We start from the raw sequence: 16,453 nt of genomic DNA on the forward strand, positions 1-16,453 counted from the left end.
TGGGAGGCCGAGACGGGCGGATCACGAGGTCAGGAGATCGAGACCATTCTGGCTAACACGGTGAAACCCCGTCTCTACAAAAAAATACAAAAAGCTAGCCGGGCGAGGTGGCGGGCGCCTGTAGTCCCAGCTACTCGGGAGGCTGAGGCAGGAGAATGGCGTGAACCCGGGAGGCGGAGCTTGCAGTGAGCTGAGATCCAGCCACTGCACTCCAGCCTGGGCGACAGAGCGAGACTCCGTCTCAAAAAAAAAATAAAAAAATAAAAAAATTTCCTATCCATTTACTCTAGATAATTCCCACTAGTCTGCAAGATAAATAGAAGTAGCCTCATGTTACAGATAAGAAAGCAATGGGTTTAATGGTTTACGTAACTTCCGTAAGGTTACACAATATTGCTAAATATGAATCAACTACATCTAAGTCAAAGTACACAGTTTTCCTATTACATCAAAATTCCTTCTCCTCTTCTCCCACTTACCTCTTTAGTCATGGCATATATATGATGTCTTTTAAGCCTCAATACAAAGTTTATGGAAGCATTTTCTGATTAACTTTCCATCATTTCAGCATTCAGTTATGTGTAGAATAATACTATACAGGCCAGGAGTGGCAGCTCACGCCTGTAATCCCAGCACTTTCGGAGGCCGAGGTGGGCAGATCACTTGAGGTCAGGAGTTCGAGACCAGCCTGGCCAACATGGTGAAAACCCATCTCGACTAAAACTACAAAAATTAGGCGGGCATGTGGTGGCACGTCCCTTTAATCCCAGCTACAAAAGAGGCTGAGGCAGGAGAATCGCATGAACTCGGGAGGTGGAGGTTGCAGTGAGCTGAGATCGCGACACTGCACTCCAGCCTGGGTGACAAGAGCGAGACTCTGTCAAAAAAATAAAACTAAAACTAAAAATAAAAAATAAATAAATTTCTGTAAAATCACTAGCATATTTTATTGTTGCTCTCAAGATAAACTGATCTTAACATAAGTTCCTTGGTATTAGGGAATGTCTCTTATAGTCTTTTGGCTTAATATAGTAGTTGAACTTGGTAGCCTGAATATAGTAGTTGCTCAATAATAAAATTATAAAAGAACTACCTCTCTCATCAATGTAACAGTATTTGTAAACCAGCTATAAAAAGATGAAATGATTCTGTGAAACACTATTGAAGGGCTTTACATTCTCTAGAATGTGAAAATTATCATGGATTTGGGTCCTAATTATAAAAATCTTCAGTTACGTCAAATACCTGAGAAATGAGCAGACAGACATAAATATCTTAAAAGCTACAAATACTAAAAAAAGACCTAAGAGAGATATAAACTTTTAACAGAGTACTTGCAAATACTCATTTCAGAAATGAAAAGCTATCCTCATATTACGTCCTAAAGACCTAATAAGATAATAAAAACCTCCAGAAAAGGCTTAGATTTTACTCATCAATAATAATTTTGTTACTATGGGCTCCTGATATGCATAATAACAACTACAGCTTTCAGTAAAATCACATACTGTTAGTATATTACCGCTTTGGATTTATCTCAAAAACAGGGGATTCAGTTCAAGGATGGGCCTTGAGGCATCTTATCCAAAATGCAAATTGCTTTTTGTTTCTACAGTTATTTACATACCTCGGTTTACTAAACAGATGGTTTCTGGAGGTATGGTGTTCCTCTGACTATACCTAGAAGGTTAGGACATGATTCTGGTTTACTTCTTTGCCTTTAAAAACTGCAAAATAAAGGCTGTCATCCCCTGTGTTGCTACAATATATGAGAACGCTAGGTCAACCAAAATTGTGAATATAGTGATTTTGAAAGCTCAGGTTTATATTTAATGGCGATTCTCCACAGTATTTGCATTTGGTTCTGCAATGCAACTGGGAAGACTACCAACCTATGACAAATTTTATTTTAACTTTTTTCTGAGTCTGACAAGCAATATAAATCTGTAGGAGAGGCAGAGAATGAGTAAGAGCTTGTGGTCAGGAACTCCTTCGTTTTCTTGCTCCTTTCAAAGCCAAAACTAAAACAAGAAACTATCCTTTTCTGTGATAGGTTTATTTTTTATTTTCCCGTACACTGTTAAGTGTCACCTTTTGGGGGTTCCAACTTTATGCATGGAAGTCTGATGTGGTCTTCCGTTCTACTAGAGTCCTAGGCTCTGTCTTTTGTCTCTTGCAGCTGGATATGTTCCAATTACCAGACTCCCAGCCACCAGGGATCAAGCAGATGTCAAGCAGCTCTAACGCTCTTTATCTCTGTTGAATTGAACTTTCTGAAGTTTCTGGTTTCCTATTTAGTTACTTCAAAGTTCAGTCATCCTGTAAGAAATGTTGTCCATGCATTTTTAGGTTTTAGATAACAAGGTGTTTGCTCTGCACACCTAATCTACCACATTGCTGGAAATAAAGAGCTCTAATTTATTTCAATGCTACCTGAATTTTAAGTTTCCTTTCCCTCTTTCAAGCTCCAAACTTTCACATTCTCAGACTATTTTTTCTTATCTTCTCAATCATTTGACACTTTCTGATCGAACTCTTTTTGACCTCTTTGTGACATCTAATGTTGACTAATCTGTTCCACTCTGAAGTCTTGTTCAGGCTTCTGTGACATATACAGTTTGATGTTTCGTATTTAAGTCTCCTTCGCGAAACATCTTTTCTTCCACTTCCCTCTGAAATGCTCAAGTTTCTTAGGTCTCCGTCTCCGTCACCTCACTTAACACGTTTTCCCTGGGTGATCTCTTTCACTGCCAAATTCAAGTTCATATATATACTGGTAGATATCTACCACAGATGTCTCTCTCTCAGTATAAACCACTGCTTCTAACAGTCTATTCAATATCTCTACCTAAATAGGCTAAAGACAGTCCACATTTAATATATTCAAATCTGAAGCCATTATCTACTCTGCCTGCATGCATCTGCCACACTCCATTCTTCATATTGTAACGTTGTAGCATTTTTTAAACATATACATATGACAGACTATATTATTACTTATAAATATTTGCTATCCAGCCCCTACTGCCAAAAGGATTATACTTTCTGGTCCCAATGACACAAGACTTAACCACATGACTTGCTTTGGCACTGAAACTGAGAAGTAACATTTAATGCAGAAATTTTAACAGTCAGTTAGTGCTTTACTATTGCCCTTTCCCCTTTACCAGAAGACAAGCAACATTCCAGGTACAGGTTCTCTGTTAGTCAGGGTCCTAGAGGGAAGGCAACATGGAGTGGACTCTTGATGGTCACACAGCATGAACAAAAAATAAGCCTTTGTTGTTTTAAGCCACTGAGATTTGGAGATCATTTTTTTAACACTGTAAGACCTATCCTATTCTTACTGATAGAACATATCAAATAATTTATCTTCCTTGTTAGAAATTGTTCAGTAGTTCCCAATTGCATATACAATGAAGTTCCAACTCCTTTGAATGAAAAAAAATACCATATGTGATATAGTCCCCATTATTACTTTTACAATCTCCTTTTCCAACCACCATCATCACCACTTATGTACATTAGTCATATCCAACAATGGGTTATTCTTCAAAAACACTATGCTATTTCATGGTTTTCTAACTTTCTTCGAAAGTGCTGTTGTTACTGTGTGCTAAATACATTATTACCCTTTACGTTGTCCCACTTGCCTACTTAAGTAAATTCAATATATAGTAGTGCGTGTGTGACTTATTCAGTGATACCTTCTTTAGTCATTTCAAGTGGTTAGTGCTTGAATTTCTCTGTGTCATAGCATTTTGTACACTGCTCTGTTACAGAATTTAATACATTGCTTTATATGTCTGAATTATTGAGGGCAGTAACTTAATCTTATACGTGTTTGTATTTCCAGGGCTCACTACTCACAGCAACCCTCAATAGAAATCTAATTCAATGAACAGAATAGACTCATTGCAAAAGAAACATTGTGAATTTAGATATTCTTTCTTTTGTTTACAAAAGTAAAATATTTTGGTGATTTTCAACACTGATATGTCCCTTATCAAAATCTCATTCACTTGTTCAGGGGTTGATGAACTTTTTTTGTAAAAGGTCAGAGAGTAAATATTTTAGGCTTTTGAGGACATATATAATGGCTGCCTCATATTATTCTTCATCTTTTCCCCATAAGTCTTTAAAAACCTAAAAATAATTCTTAGCTTGATGGCTACACAAAAACAGGCCTTGGACTGCATTTGGCCCATAGGCTGTGTTTCCTTACCCTGGTCTAGGTAAACATAAGAGAAATTGAGTCATTTCTTGTTAGACTGTAAAAGTCTCTCCATGGCAGTATAAAAACAAAGCACCAAGAGAGACATAACTGTCACTGCTGCCAAGAGAACAACTGGACTAACAAAGAGCTTCTAAAGATAATCATCAACTAAATTCAACAAATACCATACTGATACAATTTGAAAGGCCTTCTACTTCTTCAAAGACCTAGAGATAGAAAGGGAGGAGATAACGTCACTTCCTTGTTTAAGTTTCCACAACTTCCAACTGTGTTTAAGACTCTACATCACTAGTTCTCTACTATGTTTCCAGCCTCATATTAAAAAACCATCTTTGGCTGGGTGCGGTAATCCCAGCACTTTGGGAGGCCGAGGCAGACAGATCACCTGAGGTCAGGAGTTCGAGACCAGCCTAACCAACATGGCGAATTTTAGTCTCTACTAAAAATACAAAAAAATTAGCCAGGCATGATGGTAGGCACCTGTAATCCCAGCTGCTCAGGAGGCTGAGGCAAGAGAATCACTTGAACTCAGGAGTCAGTGGTTGCAGTGAGCCGAGATTGCACCACTGTACTCCAGCCTGGGCGACAGAAGGGGACTCATCTCAAACCCAGCCAACCAACCTTCTTTAGTCTGACCACACTGGCTTTTCAATTTATTTTTCTGAACACTCTAAATTCTCTTTAATATATTCCTCACTATCTGGAATTAATCTATCACTCTCCATCTTTCCTAGTAAAATTAATAAATTAAAAAAAATCATTCCTTACTCTTTCACCATCAGGAAAAGGCAGAAGACAGGTATAAATCATCCTCTTTTTTTTTTTTTTTGGTAACCACACAAACTATCCATAAAGAGAAAATTGGAAGCATACCCTAAACTGCTGTACAAATTATACAAATATGTTATATGTATAAACGGGGTGTAAATATATAAATATCAGCAATTAAGAAGTTTAAAAATAACTATTAATAGAGGCTCTCAATTATTTTGCATATCCCTAGAAATTTGTGAATGCTACTTTGAAAATTACTAGTTTACTAAACAATTTTTTTTTTTCCAGACAGAGTCTCACTCTGTCACCTAGGCTGGAGTGCAGTGGAGTGAGCTCCGCTCACTGCAACCTCCGCCTCCCAGGTTCAAGAGATTCTCCTGCCTCAGCCTCCCAAGTAGCTGGGATTACAGGCACACGCCACCATGCCTGGCTAATTTTTGTATTTTTAGTACAGATGGGGTTTCACTATGTTGAACAGGGTGGTCTCGAACTCCTGATTTCAGGTGATCCACCCACCTCAGCCTCTCAAAGGGATGGGATTACAGGCATGATCCACTGTGCCCGGCCTTAAGCAATTTTATATACATCTAAATCTTTATTAAATAGCTATAATCCACATTCCCCTATTATTCCCAACACATACTTTTACTTTAATTTACTTTAACTCAACTTTGTAAAGGGGAAGACGACTACATTGTTTCAATGTACATTATTGATTCTCACATATGAAGTCTACTGTTTCAACTCCTTTGAATGAAAAAAAAATACCATATATGATTCAGTTCCCATTATTTTTTCTATAATATTATAACTCCTTATTCACAAATAACAAATGGGAAACTATCTTGAAAATCTGGTAAAACAAATAGCACTAGCCTGTTGAAGAAGTACTCTCAGATGAAGACCTTTTCCGGGTAGGGCTACAATTTGTGCTCTCTGATGGCCGCTGGGAGGGTTTATCAGAGGTTGGCTGGGAGCCTGGAGAAAAAGAAAAAGATAGAAATAATAGGAAAATTCAACTCTAAAAATAATGCGAAACCATCTTTTGTTAGAACTTGTTACAGTTTAGTTGTTGCCACTGTCATTCCCTGTAATAATATGACTTGTAACCCGACATTAGGAGGAAAATAAGCAGAGGACAAACCACACTATATGTTGTTGTCAAAAGTTCACAGGTACTATATACATAATTTCTCCTGTTACATTAACAGAGGAAAAATTAATTGTAATGGAAGAATAAACAATATATGATTTAGCTTTCATGTGTTACTAGCATAAAACATTATTTAAAATATTGATAAAAATTACTAACAATATTTTGACCAAATCTGTTTTGGATTATTAAAATTCATCATATAAACTGACAAAATTTACAATGTAATTTATCAAAAAGTTGATGTGAGGGCCCAGTGCGGTGGCTCACGCCTGTAATCCCAGTACTTTGGGAGGCTGAGGCGGGCGGATCACAAGGTCAAGAGTTTGACACCAGCCTGGCCAACATGGTGAAACCTTGCCTCTACTAAGAATACAAAAACCAGCCAGGCATGGTGGCACATGCCTATAATCTCAGCTACTCAGTGAGGCTGAGACAGGAGAATCGCTTCGACCTGGGAGGCAGAGGTTGCAGTGAGCTGAGATCGCCCCATTAGCCTGAGCAACAGAGCAAGACTCTGTCTAAAAAAAAAAGTTGATGTGAGAAAAGCAGGTCCAACCTGAGCACTTCATTTAAGAGAATCAGAGATCCTCTTAAATATAAAGGATCAAGACAAGCGCGGTGGCTCATGCCTGTAATCCCAGCACTTTGGAAGGCCAAGGTGGGTGGATCACCTGAGGTCAGGAGTTCAAGAACAGCCTGGCCAACATGGTGAAACCCTGTCTCTACAAAAATACAAAAATTAGCCAGGCATGATGGCGGGTGCCTGTAATCCCAGCTACTTGGGAGGTTGAGGTGGGAAAATTGCTTGAACCCGGGAGGTGGAGGTTGCAGTGAGCCGAGATCGCCCCACTGCACTCTAGCTTGGGTGACAGAGCAAGACTCCATTTCAAAAAAAAAAAAAGAAAAAGAAAAAATAAAGAAGTAAAAGGCTCAAACCTTAAACCCACACATCCTATCCAATTCACAGAAATTATTTTCAGATTCTGTTTTCCTCCTTTTGCAAATTCTAGAAAACTGATAATTTATCCATGAAATAGTCTCTTTTAAAGCTATACACTTAAGGATCCTTGGCTATATACATAAAAGCTTATGAAGACAAACTCAATTTCCTTTCAAAAACTTTCATACTTTTAGCAAAACCCCAAATCTGTACAGCATAATACATCACCTGCTCAAAAGAAAAGTACGTTCTTGATGTAAGATTATTTTCCTGAATAAAATATACTTGATTCTTATATTGGATTCCTTATAATCTAAAATGCCAGCTATTAAGAGTTGATAATGAATGTCTACCTCATGTTTGTCAAAAAACTAGTAATCTGAAATGCTTATTTATGGGAAAAAATTATAAATAAAAAAAACTTACATGTAACTGGAGCCACAAGAGGTACAAGAAATCAAAAAGCTGAAGATTTTCAAGATCTGCCTCTAAACGAAAGTTAACTCCTAAAAGATTTGATTAATTCTCTGAAGGACAACTTAGGGTCAGAAGAACTGAACAGAGCTAAGTTGCTGTTTCCTTTTCTCTAAGAGAAATAGACCATGAGCCTCGTTTTAATTAAGTAGCATCTTAAATCACATTGCTGTAGTCTTTTAGCAGGATATGGGAAACACTGCTCAGGTGAGATGTAAGACTATATGCTGTCATTCAAGAGTAACAGGTTATTTTTTTTTAGAAAATTGATGTGATAGTACATCCTACTTCTGAAACACAATGATGACTGATGTAGACCTATTCAAGAAGCAAGACTGTTTATTGCTGAATCTTAACAACAGATACGAGACAGATTTTTAAATCCAACAGTATAATAAATCACCCTCGAGTGTGGTTGAGAGATTTCCACTAAATAACTAAATATCACAATGAAACATCTAATAAATAAAAAGCCCAGGCATCAGTGAAGACATAACTTTAAGTATTAATACTGAAAACTTCATATACAGACAGATACGTATTTCCTACCCAACACATAGTCAAAACAGAAGACAATAGTGATCAAGAAGCCTGAGATAATAGTCAACTCTATCACCATTCCTGATCATGGATTAAGTACTAAGAAAAGAGGGGTTTGAAGGCACTTTTTTTCTTTTTGGGAGATGGACTCCCTCTGTCTACCAGGCTGGAGAGCAGTGGTACAATCTTGGCTCACTGAAACCTCTGCCTCCCGGGTTCAAGTGTTTCTCCTGCCTCAGCCTCCTGAGTAGCTGAGATTACGGGCATGGGCCACCATGCCCGGGTAATTTTTGTAGTTTTAGTAGAGACGGGGTTCCATCATGTTGGCCAGGCTGGTGTCGAACTCCTTACCTCAAGTGAAACGCCCGCCTCAGCCTCCCAAAGTGCTGGGATTACAGGCATGAGCCCCTGCGCCCAGCCCTAAGAGCACTTTTTATATAAAGTCTTTTCTCTCAGTCATAAACCAACATTTATTAAGTGAGTCTAGTTTATATGCTTGGTACTATGCTAGATATTGTGAAGGTAGGGGGAAGAAGTCTACAAACGGTGTAATGGTCTCTGCCCTCAAGGAGCTTATTAATGATTGTGTATATCATCATGAATTACATTTTAGGTGACACTTGTGCCATCCATTCTTGAGTTCCATCTTCAGTTCTTAGGCTATTTAGTAGTGTTTCCTAAATTTCTTGGTCATCTTCAAGAAAGTCTTGATGAAGGCTTCAACTGTACCTTTGATTATCAGGATATCCTGAGAATCACCCTGCCTGGCCTCACCAACCTCAGGGTAAAAAGAGGGTTACAGGCACATTCTTCAAAGCTCCTTCTTATGGTGGCATCTGGAGTTTCAGAGGAGGCAGTGGGAGATGGGATGGGGGTCAGATCCATGGAGACCATTATTGACAGCATTGTACAGCAATTCCTGAGAAACTGAAACAATTGAGAGAGAGATGGCTTATTTAGCTCACTTAGCTTCTGAGCCATTTTTCATTTCCTGAAAGCAATGGAAGCCAGCAGCCTATTCTTAGGACTTAACGGAAGATTTGAGTAAAATTTAATTCAGGAAGGTTCTCATTTTTCATTTTTAAAAGTTTGAATTCCCTGTTCATACAGAGCAGAGCTATTCTTAACAATATTCCATATTTAAAAAGAATAAAGCTGTATCCTTGAGATACAGATCTCTAACGCTTGGTAATCATCAGCTCTAGCATCTCATTTCATTTAAAAGCAGTGTTCACAGAGGCAGTAATAAGATGAGGATAACTGAAAAAACATTACTTAATGATATAAAGCAACCAAGTTTAAGACTGGAAAGTGATGCTATCACTTATGTACAAGAAATAGCAACCAGTTAAAGATGTTCAAAGTATGTTAAAATTGGCCTAACGGTAGGAATCATATGAAATCTGCAAACATTATCTGTAACACTGCCAGGAATATACTGTTTTATAAATGCCAATTTGCAGTTGGGCTTCCAGGAAGAACCAGATAATGCCCAGAGAACTACTATGCCCACTCAACAGAGACCAATATACATTTATGTGTCCAAGCCTAAAACATAATGCAGAGCAGAGTTGAGTGTGATATGGTGTTCAGTACATGGACTATGGAGTAAAGCATCCTGGCTTTGACTCCTGGCTCTGCTACAAATTAAACTAGAGAGAATCTACAAAAGTAAATGTGCCTGGACTCTGGTTTAATAAAGCTAAGTAACAGCCTTGTTGTCAGTCCCAAAATGAGACAATGTAATCCAAAAATAATTTTATAAAATTCAAAATGTTTTATAAATATTAGTAGCTATTATCTATTAATTGACTCCTAGGTTTATCATGGAATTTTTAGATAGGCAGGTGCAGGAGCTCATGCCTGTAATCCCAGCACTTTGCTAGGCCGAGGTAGCCAGGTTGCTTGAGTTCAGGAGTTCAAGACTAGCCTGGGCAATATGGCGAAACTAGTCTCTACAAAAAAATATAAAAATTAGCTGGGCATGGTGGCGTATACCTGTAGTCCCAGTTACTTGAGAGGCTGAGGTGGGAAGATTGCTTGAGCCCAGGAGGTAGAGGCTTCAGCGAGCTGTGATCGCACCACTGTACTCCATCCTGGGCGACAGTGAGACCCTTGCCTCAATAATGATAATAATAATAGAAAGAAGAGCACTGAGTTATATCCAGTAGGAAGCTAGAACTAACCTATAACATCAAGCACTTACCTTAAACATAGAGTGAATCCCATTAAGAAGTACTACTCATATAGGTACCTCCAGGGCTGGTAGGTATTTGCAGGGTAGAAAAAACTTACTCTGAATCTTCTAATTCACTGATTCTTCGCCATAACTTTTGCAGAGTATGCCCAAGAGATGAGTCAGAACCAGAAGATGTCTGGCTTTCTGCTCAGTTTTTTCCCAAGGGAGAAAGTAGTTTTCTGCTTCCCCTACTTAGCTCTTTCCCTTGCTGTCTCCATCATGTGACAAATGTTTGCTCATGTCTCAAGAGTGGCCATTTTAGATCTGCCTGGAAGGATGTGTGGAGGCTCCCCAATCCACAAAGGACAAAGTTTATATGAATTCTAGTTCAAGAAAATCTGACACTTCCTCAAAGCATACATATAGAGAACACAATTGTAGATATCAAAGAGTTCTCATCATTTTTCATTTCAAAATACTATAAAGCAGAATAAGTACTTCAGAAGTGAATAAAGACTACAAATAGGAATTCCTCAGTTCACAATATTACTGAGTAGACCACCACTGTGTGTCTCATCACTCGGACGATGACAACTTCAGAAATATGTTTAGAAATTCTACACACATAAATGCAGGAAGTAGAAATTACAGGTAAGCTGCAAAACAAAAACAAAAACAAAAAAAAAGGACCTAAATAAAATTGGATTTCAGAATAAATATAAGTAGATTATTAAGGGAAATACTTTTTCTTCAGCTGGAAATAAAGGCCCTCATGTAAACAAGGCAGACTACTAAGGAGGAAGACAGAAAAAGAGAATACCATACATTGGAATAATACAGAGAAAATTAAGAATTAAAACCAAACTTGCAAATGTGAAGGAACATTGGAAGTGGTTTTAATTATAGACTCTGGATTTTATTTGGCCAGTATTTGATGAACTTTTGAAGATAAAGACAGGATTTACAGAAACATTTTTGTCAATTTAAACAAGAGGGGAAAGGTAGTACTTTTACAGCAAAACCGTAAGATGAAATCAGGGATACAAACTGTTGAAAGTTGAAAAAGCAAAAAAAGAATGTAACTGGATCATAAAGAAATAAGATTATGAAAATCTTTATAATAAACACAAAATGAGCAGAAACCAAGAACCTGTTTTCAAATTGATTTGCCACAAAAAAACCTTGATTGACATTTCCATTGGAGGAACTAAAACCAAAGATATATAAGGAATGCTACTTTTACAGATGCCTGGGTGTGAAGACAGAGTAAAAGAGGCAAAGATAGCAGAATAGATAAAATTCTCACTGATAACAGTGTCTGCAGTGGTAGAAGCATCCCAAAGAAATCACGAGAATAAAGATTCAACTAACTACTCATTGAAGCCCTGAACATCCTAGCCTAGAAAAACAAGGAATTTCCCTGGTGTCAAACACAAATTAGCAAAAAAAAAAAAAAAAAATACAGTGAATTAAATCAATAGTTGGTTGGACAAAACATATGTTTCTTTAGCCTAAGTACACTATTAAAGTTTTTATAACTTAATATAGTATGAATTTTAGTCACTCTGTTTGGAGACCAACACTAAAGACACAAGTAACTAAGAAATCATTTGTATGAGTGGAATGTTTGATGTTTGCAATGTTAGAAGTATCTTTGGGTGAATTATGGAAAACTAGATTAAGTATGCTAGTTTGGAAGAATGCTACGCAGTAGTCAGTTCTAAGATATTATCAATTTTAAAATAATTTTAACAGTTTCTAACATTGAAATTGTTCCTTCCCATCAAAATTAAAACGTTATAAAAGTTTAGTTTTAAAAAAGATTCCTCTTCTGTCATTATTTGTAAGTCAAAGCTACTTGGGAATGTGTGTTAAACAATGACTGAACCAAAATTGGTTGTAATAAAAAATGGCTACCATAGTAAAGGAATATGAACATAAAATACCAAACTATTTGAAAACTTCTGATCAAGTTTTTTTTTTTGTTCCCAGATTCAAGTTCTGAATCCTTTGGTATGGTTCACAGTTGACTTGGAACCTTCTTGTGAACGAGCTGAATGCTAAGGTGCCTTGGAACCTTCTTGTGAACGAGCTGAATGCTAAGGTAAAAGCTGGGTCCACAATAAAAACAGCTGTTTTCAATTGTGGGAAATACAGAAAGCAATACATTTTATCTGATGCACCAACTAAATTCACTACAAGAGAGTACGACTCAGAGACTGTTCTGGCGATTTTTAAGCTAAAAAGTCTGTGTTTTGGCCGGGTGTTGCGGTTCACGCCTGTAATCCCAGCACTTTGGGAGACTGAGGCAGGCGGATCACAAGGTCAGGAGATTGAGATCATCCTGGCTAACACAGTGAAACCCTGTCTCTACTAAAAATACAAAAAAGCCGGGCGTGGTGTCGGGCACCTGTAGTCCCAAGCTACTTGGGAAGCTGAGGCAGGAGAATGGCATTAACCCAGGAGGTGGAGCTTGCAGTGAGCCAAGATAGCATCACTGCACTCCAGCCTGGGCGACAGCATGAGACTCCGTCTCAAAAAACAAAAAAAATCTGTGTTTTTCTCTAGGCTATTTTTCATAATGCCCAAATGACATCATTCACTGAAATGGAATTACTCTGGAAATTCCCAAAACTGCACTAACCACACCACAATCAATTTTCTGCTTTCATCTCTATATGTTCACACTTCATTTATAGGCATATCTTTTTTTCTATCGTGTTTTAAATCTTTTTAAAACTGATACATAGGCCAGGTGCAGTGGCTCAAGCCTGTAATCCCAGCACTTTGGGAGGCAGAGACGGGCGGATCACGAGGTTAGGAGATCGAGACCATCCTGGCTAACACGGTGAAACCCCGTCTCTACTAAAAATACAAAAAACTAGCCGGGCGAGGTGGCGGGCGCCTGTAGTCCCAGCTACTCGGGAGGCTGAGGCAGGAGAATGGCAGGAACCTGGGAAGCGGAGCTTGCAGTGAGCTGAGATCGCGCCACTGCACTCCAGCCCGGGCGACAGAGCGAGATTCCGTCTCAAAAAAAAAAAAAAAAACAAAAAACTGATACATAATAGTCGTACATATTTATGGGATACACGTCATACTTTGTTACATAGAATGTGTAAGAATCAAGTCAGAGTATTTTGTGTATTCATTACCCTGCGTATCTATGATTTCTATGTGTCAGGAACATTTCAAGTCCTCTCTTCTAGCTATTTTTGAAATACACAATATAGTGCTGTCACCTATAGTCACCCCACCTTGCTAGTGAACATCTGAACTCATTTCTTCTAACTGTTGCGTATGTGTGTCTTATAAACAGCACTAGAGAAATTGTTTGAAATCAGTATATTCTGATCAAAGCCTATATCCTTCAGTTAAAGAGAACAAAACTCAGTATTCTTTGCTTCAATCTCTATGCTTGTACAGTGAATATACTTTTTCCAAAAAAAAAAAAAAAAGGTTTAATCCTTATTCTTGGAGGATAAAATATTCATCATCACTGAACGCACCAAAGAATGTATGTAATTTATATGTAGTAAATCATTTACAATAACGTCCCATTGTCTGCTTATGCTATGACTTCTAAGCTATAAATCCTAAATGAAAATACTTCTACTGCTCTGCCAATTTCAGAATCCAGGTTTGTAAGTTCTATCATGTGTAGTCAGCCATGAGTCACATATGCTGAAAAACAGGATGAAATAACTGACATTCCAGGTCAGAAACTCTTGCTCATGAGACCTCTTTCATGTTTACCTAACATACACATATAAATTAAACAGAATCACTATTAGGATTGGGAGAAACCAGGAAACCTGGCCTTACTTAAGTGTATAATTTTACTGTAATTTCACTTGCATCAAGCTGATTTTATAGCTGTTAGTCTGTACAGTACAGAATAGTACATAAGTTAGAAAAATAAGCTAACTACCACAGGCACATAATTTATAAAAGTGATTAGAACTGTTACTCATCTTAAGGCTTCATAAGATTTAATTTTACAGTGAATATACTTGTTTACTTTAAGACTGCTCAAAGTGGTAAGTCAGTTTGATTCCCCATTTTTGAAACAAAGAGAGAAAAGTTAAATGCCTTGGTCCAAGCTACACATGCCAGTGTCCCTAATTCAGTTTCATTTATTTTTCCTGAAATTTATATCAACATGATTTATCAAATATGCCTGTTTTACCCCCAATCAACACTTATGATGAATCCACTCAATACAAATAGTAAATAACCTTTATTTCTTATTTCATCAATTATCAGTTTGAGATACGTTTTACTTAACAATTTGTATTCTGCTTTATTAAAAAAACTCATCATTCTGGAATAAATTTAGATTTACAAAAGGTACAAAGATAGTACAGAGAATACTCACATGTCCTTTACCCAACAACCCCCAATGTTAACACCTTACATAACTATAGTACATTTGTCACAACCAAGAAATTAACATTGGAATAATACTATTAACAAAATTCCAGACTATGTTTAGATTTCACCAATTTTTTTCCACTCGTGTCCTTTTTTCACTGTCAATCTGGGATATCACATTGTATTTAGTTGTCATGTCTCCTTAGTCTTCTCTCTGTAAAAGCTTCTGAGACTTTCCTTGTTTTTTCAGGTGCTTGATACTTTTTAGTACTGGTCAGGTATTTGTAGAATGCCCTTTATTATTATTATTATTATTTTTTTTTTTTCTGGTTAGACTTAACACATTCTATCAGAGAGCACATGATATCACCATGCCTTATTATTGGTGAAGTTAATCTTGAACTTGATTAAGGTGCTGTCTGCCATGCCTCTTCACTGTAAAGTTACTGCTTTTCCCTCTTCATACTTTGGTGTTCTTTAAAAGTCAGCAGTCCAGCACACATTCAAGAAGAGGGAAATTAAGTTCTACCTCCTGAAAGTGGCGATCTACATTTATTATTTGGAATTTTTCTGTAAGGAAGATTTGCTTCTTTACTGTCAAGTATTTAGTCAATCATTTATTTATATCAACATGGATTCACAGATATTGACTTTTTTTTTTAGGTTATAATCCAATACTCTCGTATTTATTTTGTTGCTCAAACTGTCCCAGCTTGGACCATTGGGAGACACTTCAGGATAATAATTTCCTGAAGGTGATCAACAATACTGTAATACCTATTATACAGTAGGTAGTTTTTGGAGCATTTTAACATGATACCAAATGTAAAGTGAATCTATTTTCAATTTATATATGGAAAAAAATCAACTGAAGACTGAGAAGATCAATTAAAAATCATGTAGTTATACATTTCTTAAACCTTTATACTTCAAAAAGCAACCTGACATCACAGATTGAGAGAATGTAATTACATCTTTAATGGAATGCTACAGAATAACAGAATGTCATTGTAAGGAAAAAGCAAATAATAAACCAGTTAGAAGTGCTACACAAGAAAACATTGAGGAAAAAACAGCAAAACGTAAAGGTGTAAGAATTTTAATTGTATTTCCTAACTTCCATTCCTCAGCCTCCAGAAATCTAACATTTGCCACTATACAAATGGCTCTCAGACACAAGACAAACTAACTGCCAAAGCCAATCATCTACTTTCAGTACTTACCTAAACCTGTGTCCCATAACACTTGATACTTTTTTTTAATTATTATTATTTTGTTTTTTTGAAACAGAGTTTCGCTCTTGTTGCCCAGGCTGGAGTGCAATGGTGTGATCTCGGCTCACCGCAACCTCCAACTCCCAGGTTCAAGCAATTCTCCTGCCTCAGTCTCCTGAATAGCTGGGATTATAGGCGCATGCCACCACGCCTGGCTAATATTTGTATTTTTAGTAGAGATGGGGTTTCTTCATGTTGGTAAGGCTGGCCTTGAACTCTCAACCTCAGGTGATCTGTTTGCCTCAGCCTCCCAACGTTCTGGGATTACAGGCATGAGCCACCATGCCCAGTCACTTGACACTTTTGACTATAAACTCACTTAAGAAACCCACTGAATTCACCATAAATATTGTCATTCCTTCTCATAGCCTTAATAATCATGTATCTAAAATTATCTTCAGGTTTGACCTCTCTTTTGAGAAATACATTGGATTCACCATAAATAAATATTGTCATTCCTTCTCATAGCCTTAATAATCACGGATCTATAATTATCTTCAGGTTTGAC

At 37.3% G+C, this 16,453-nt stretch overlaps 1 protein-coding gene across 4 annotated transcripts in view; it reads right to left on the minus strand.

Moving 5' to 3' along the window:
• Positions 1 to 16,453, minus strand: part of ASH1L (ASH1 like histone lysine methyltransferase) — a 229,069-nt gene that overhangs the window by 113,738 nt on the left and 98,878 nt on the right. For all 4 annotated transcript variants that reach the window (XM_023213962.2, XM_023213961.1, XM_023213960.2 and 1 more), the window contains one exon: positions 5,888 to 5,989. In XM_023213962.2, coding sequence (XP_023069730.1) covers positions 5,888 to 5,989 — 102 coding nt within the window. The remainder of the gene's footprint in view (positions 1 to 5,887; positions 5,990 to 16,453) is intronic.

The sequence above is a fragment of the Piliocolobus tephrosceles genome, chromosome 1 (assembly GCF_002776525.5).
Source record: "Piliocolobus tephrosceles isolate RC106 chromosome 1, ASM277652v3, whole genome shotgun sequence".
Taxonomy (NCBI): Eukaryota; Metazoa; Chordata; class Mammalia; order Primates; family Cercopithecidae; genus Piliocolobus; species Piliocolobus tephrosceles.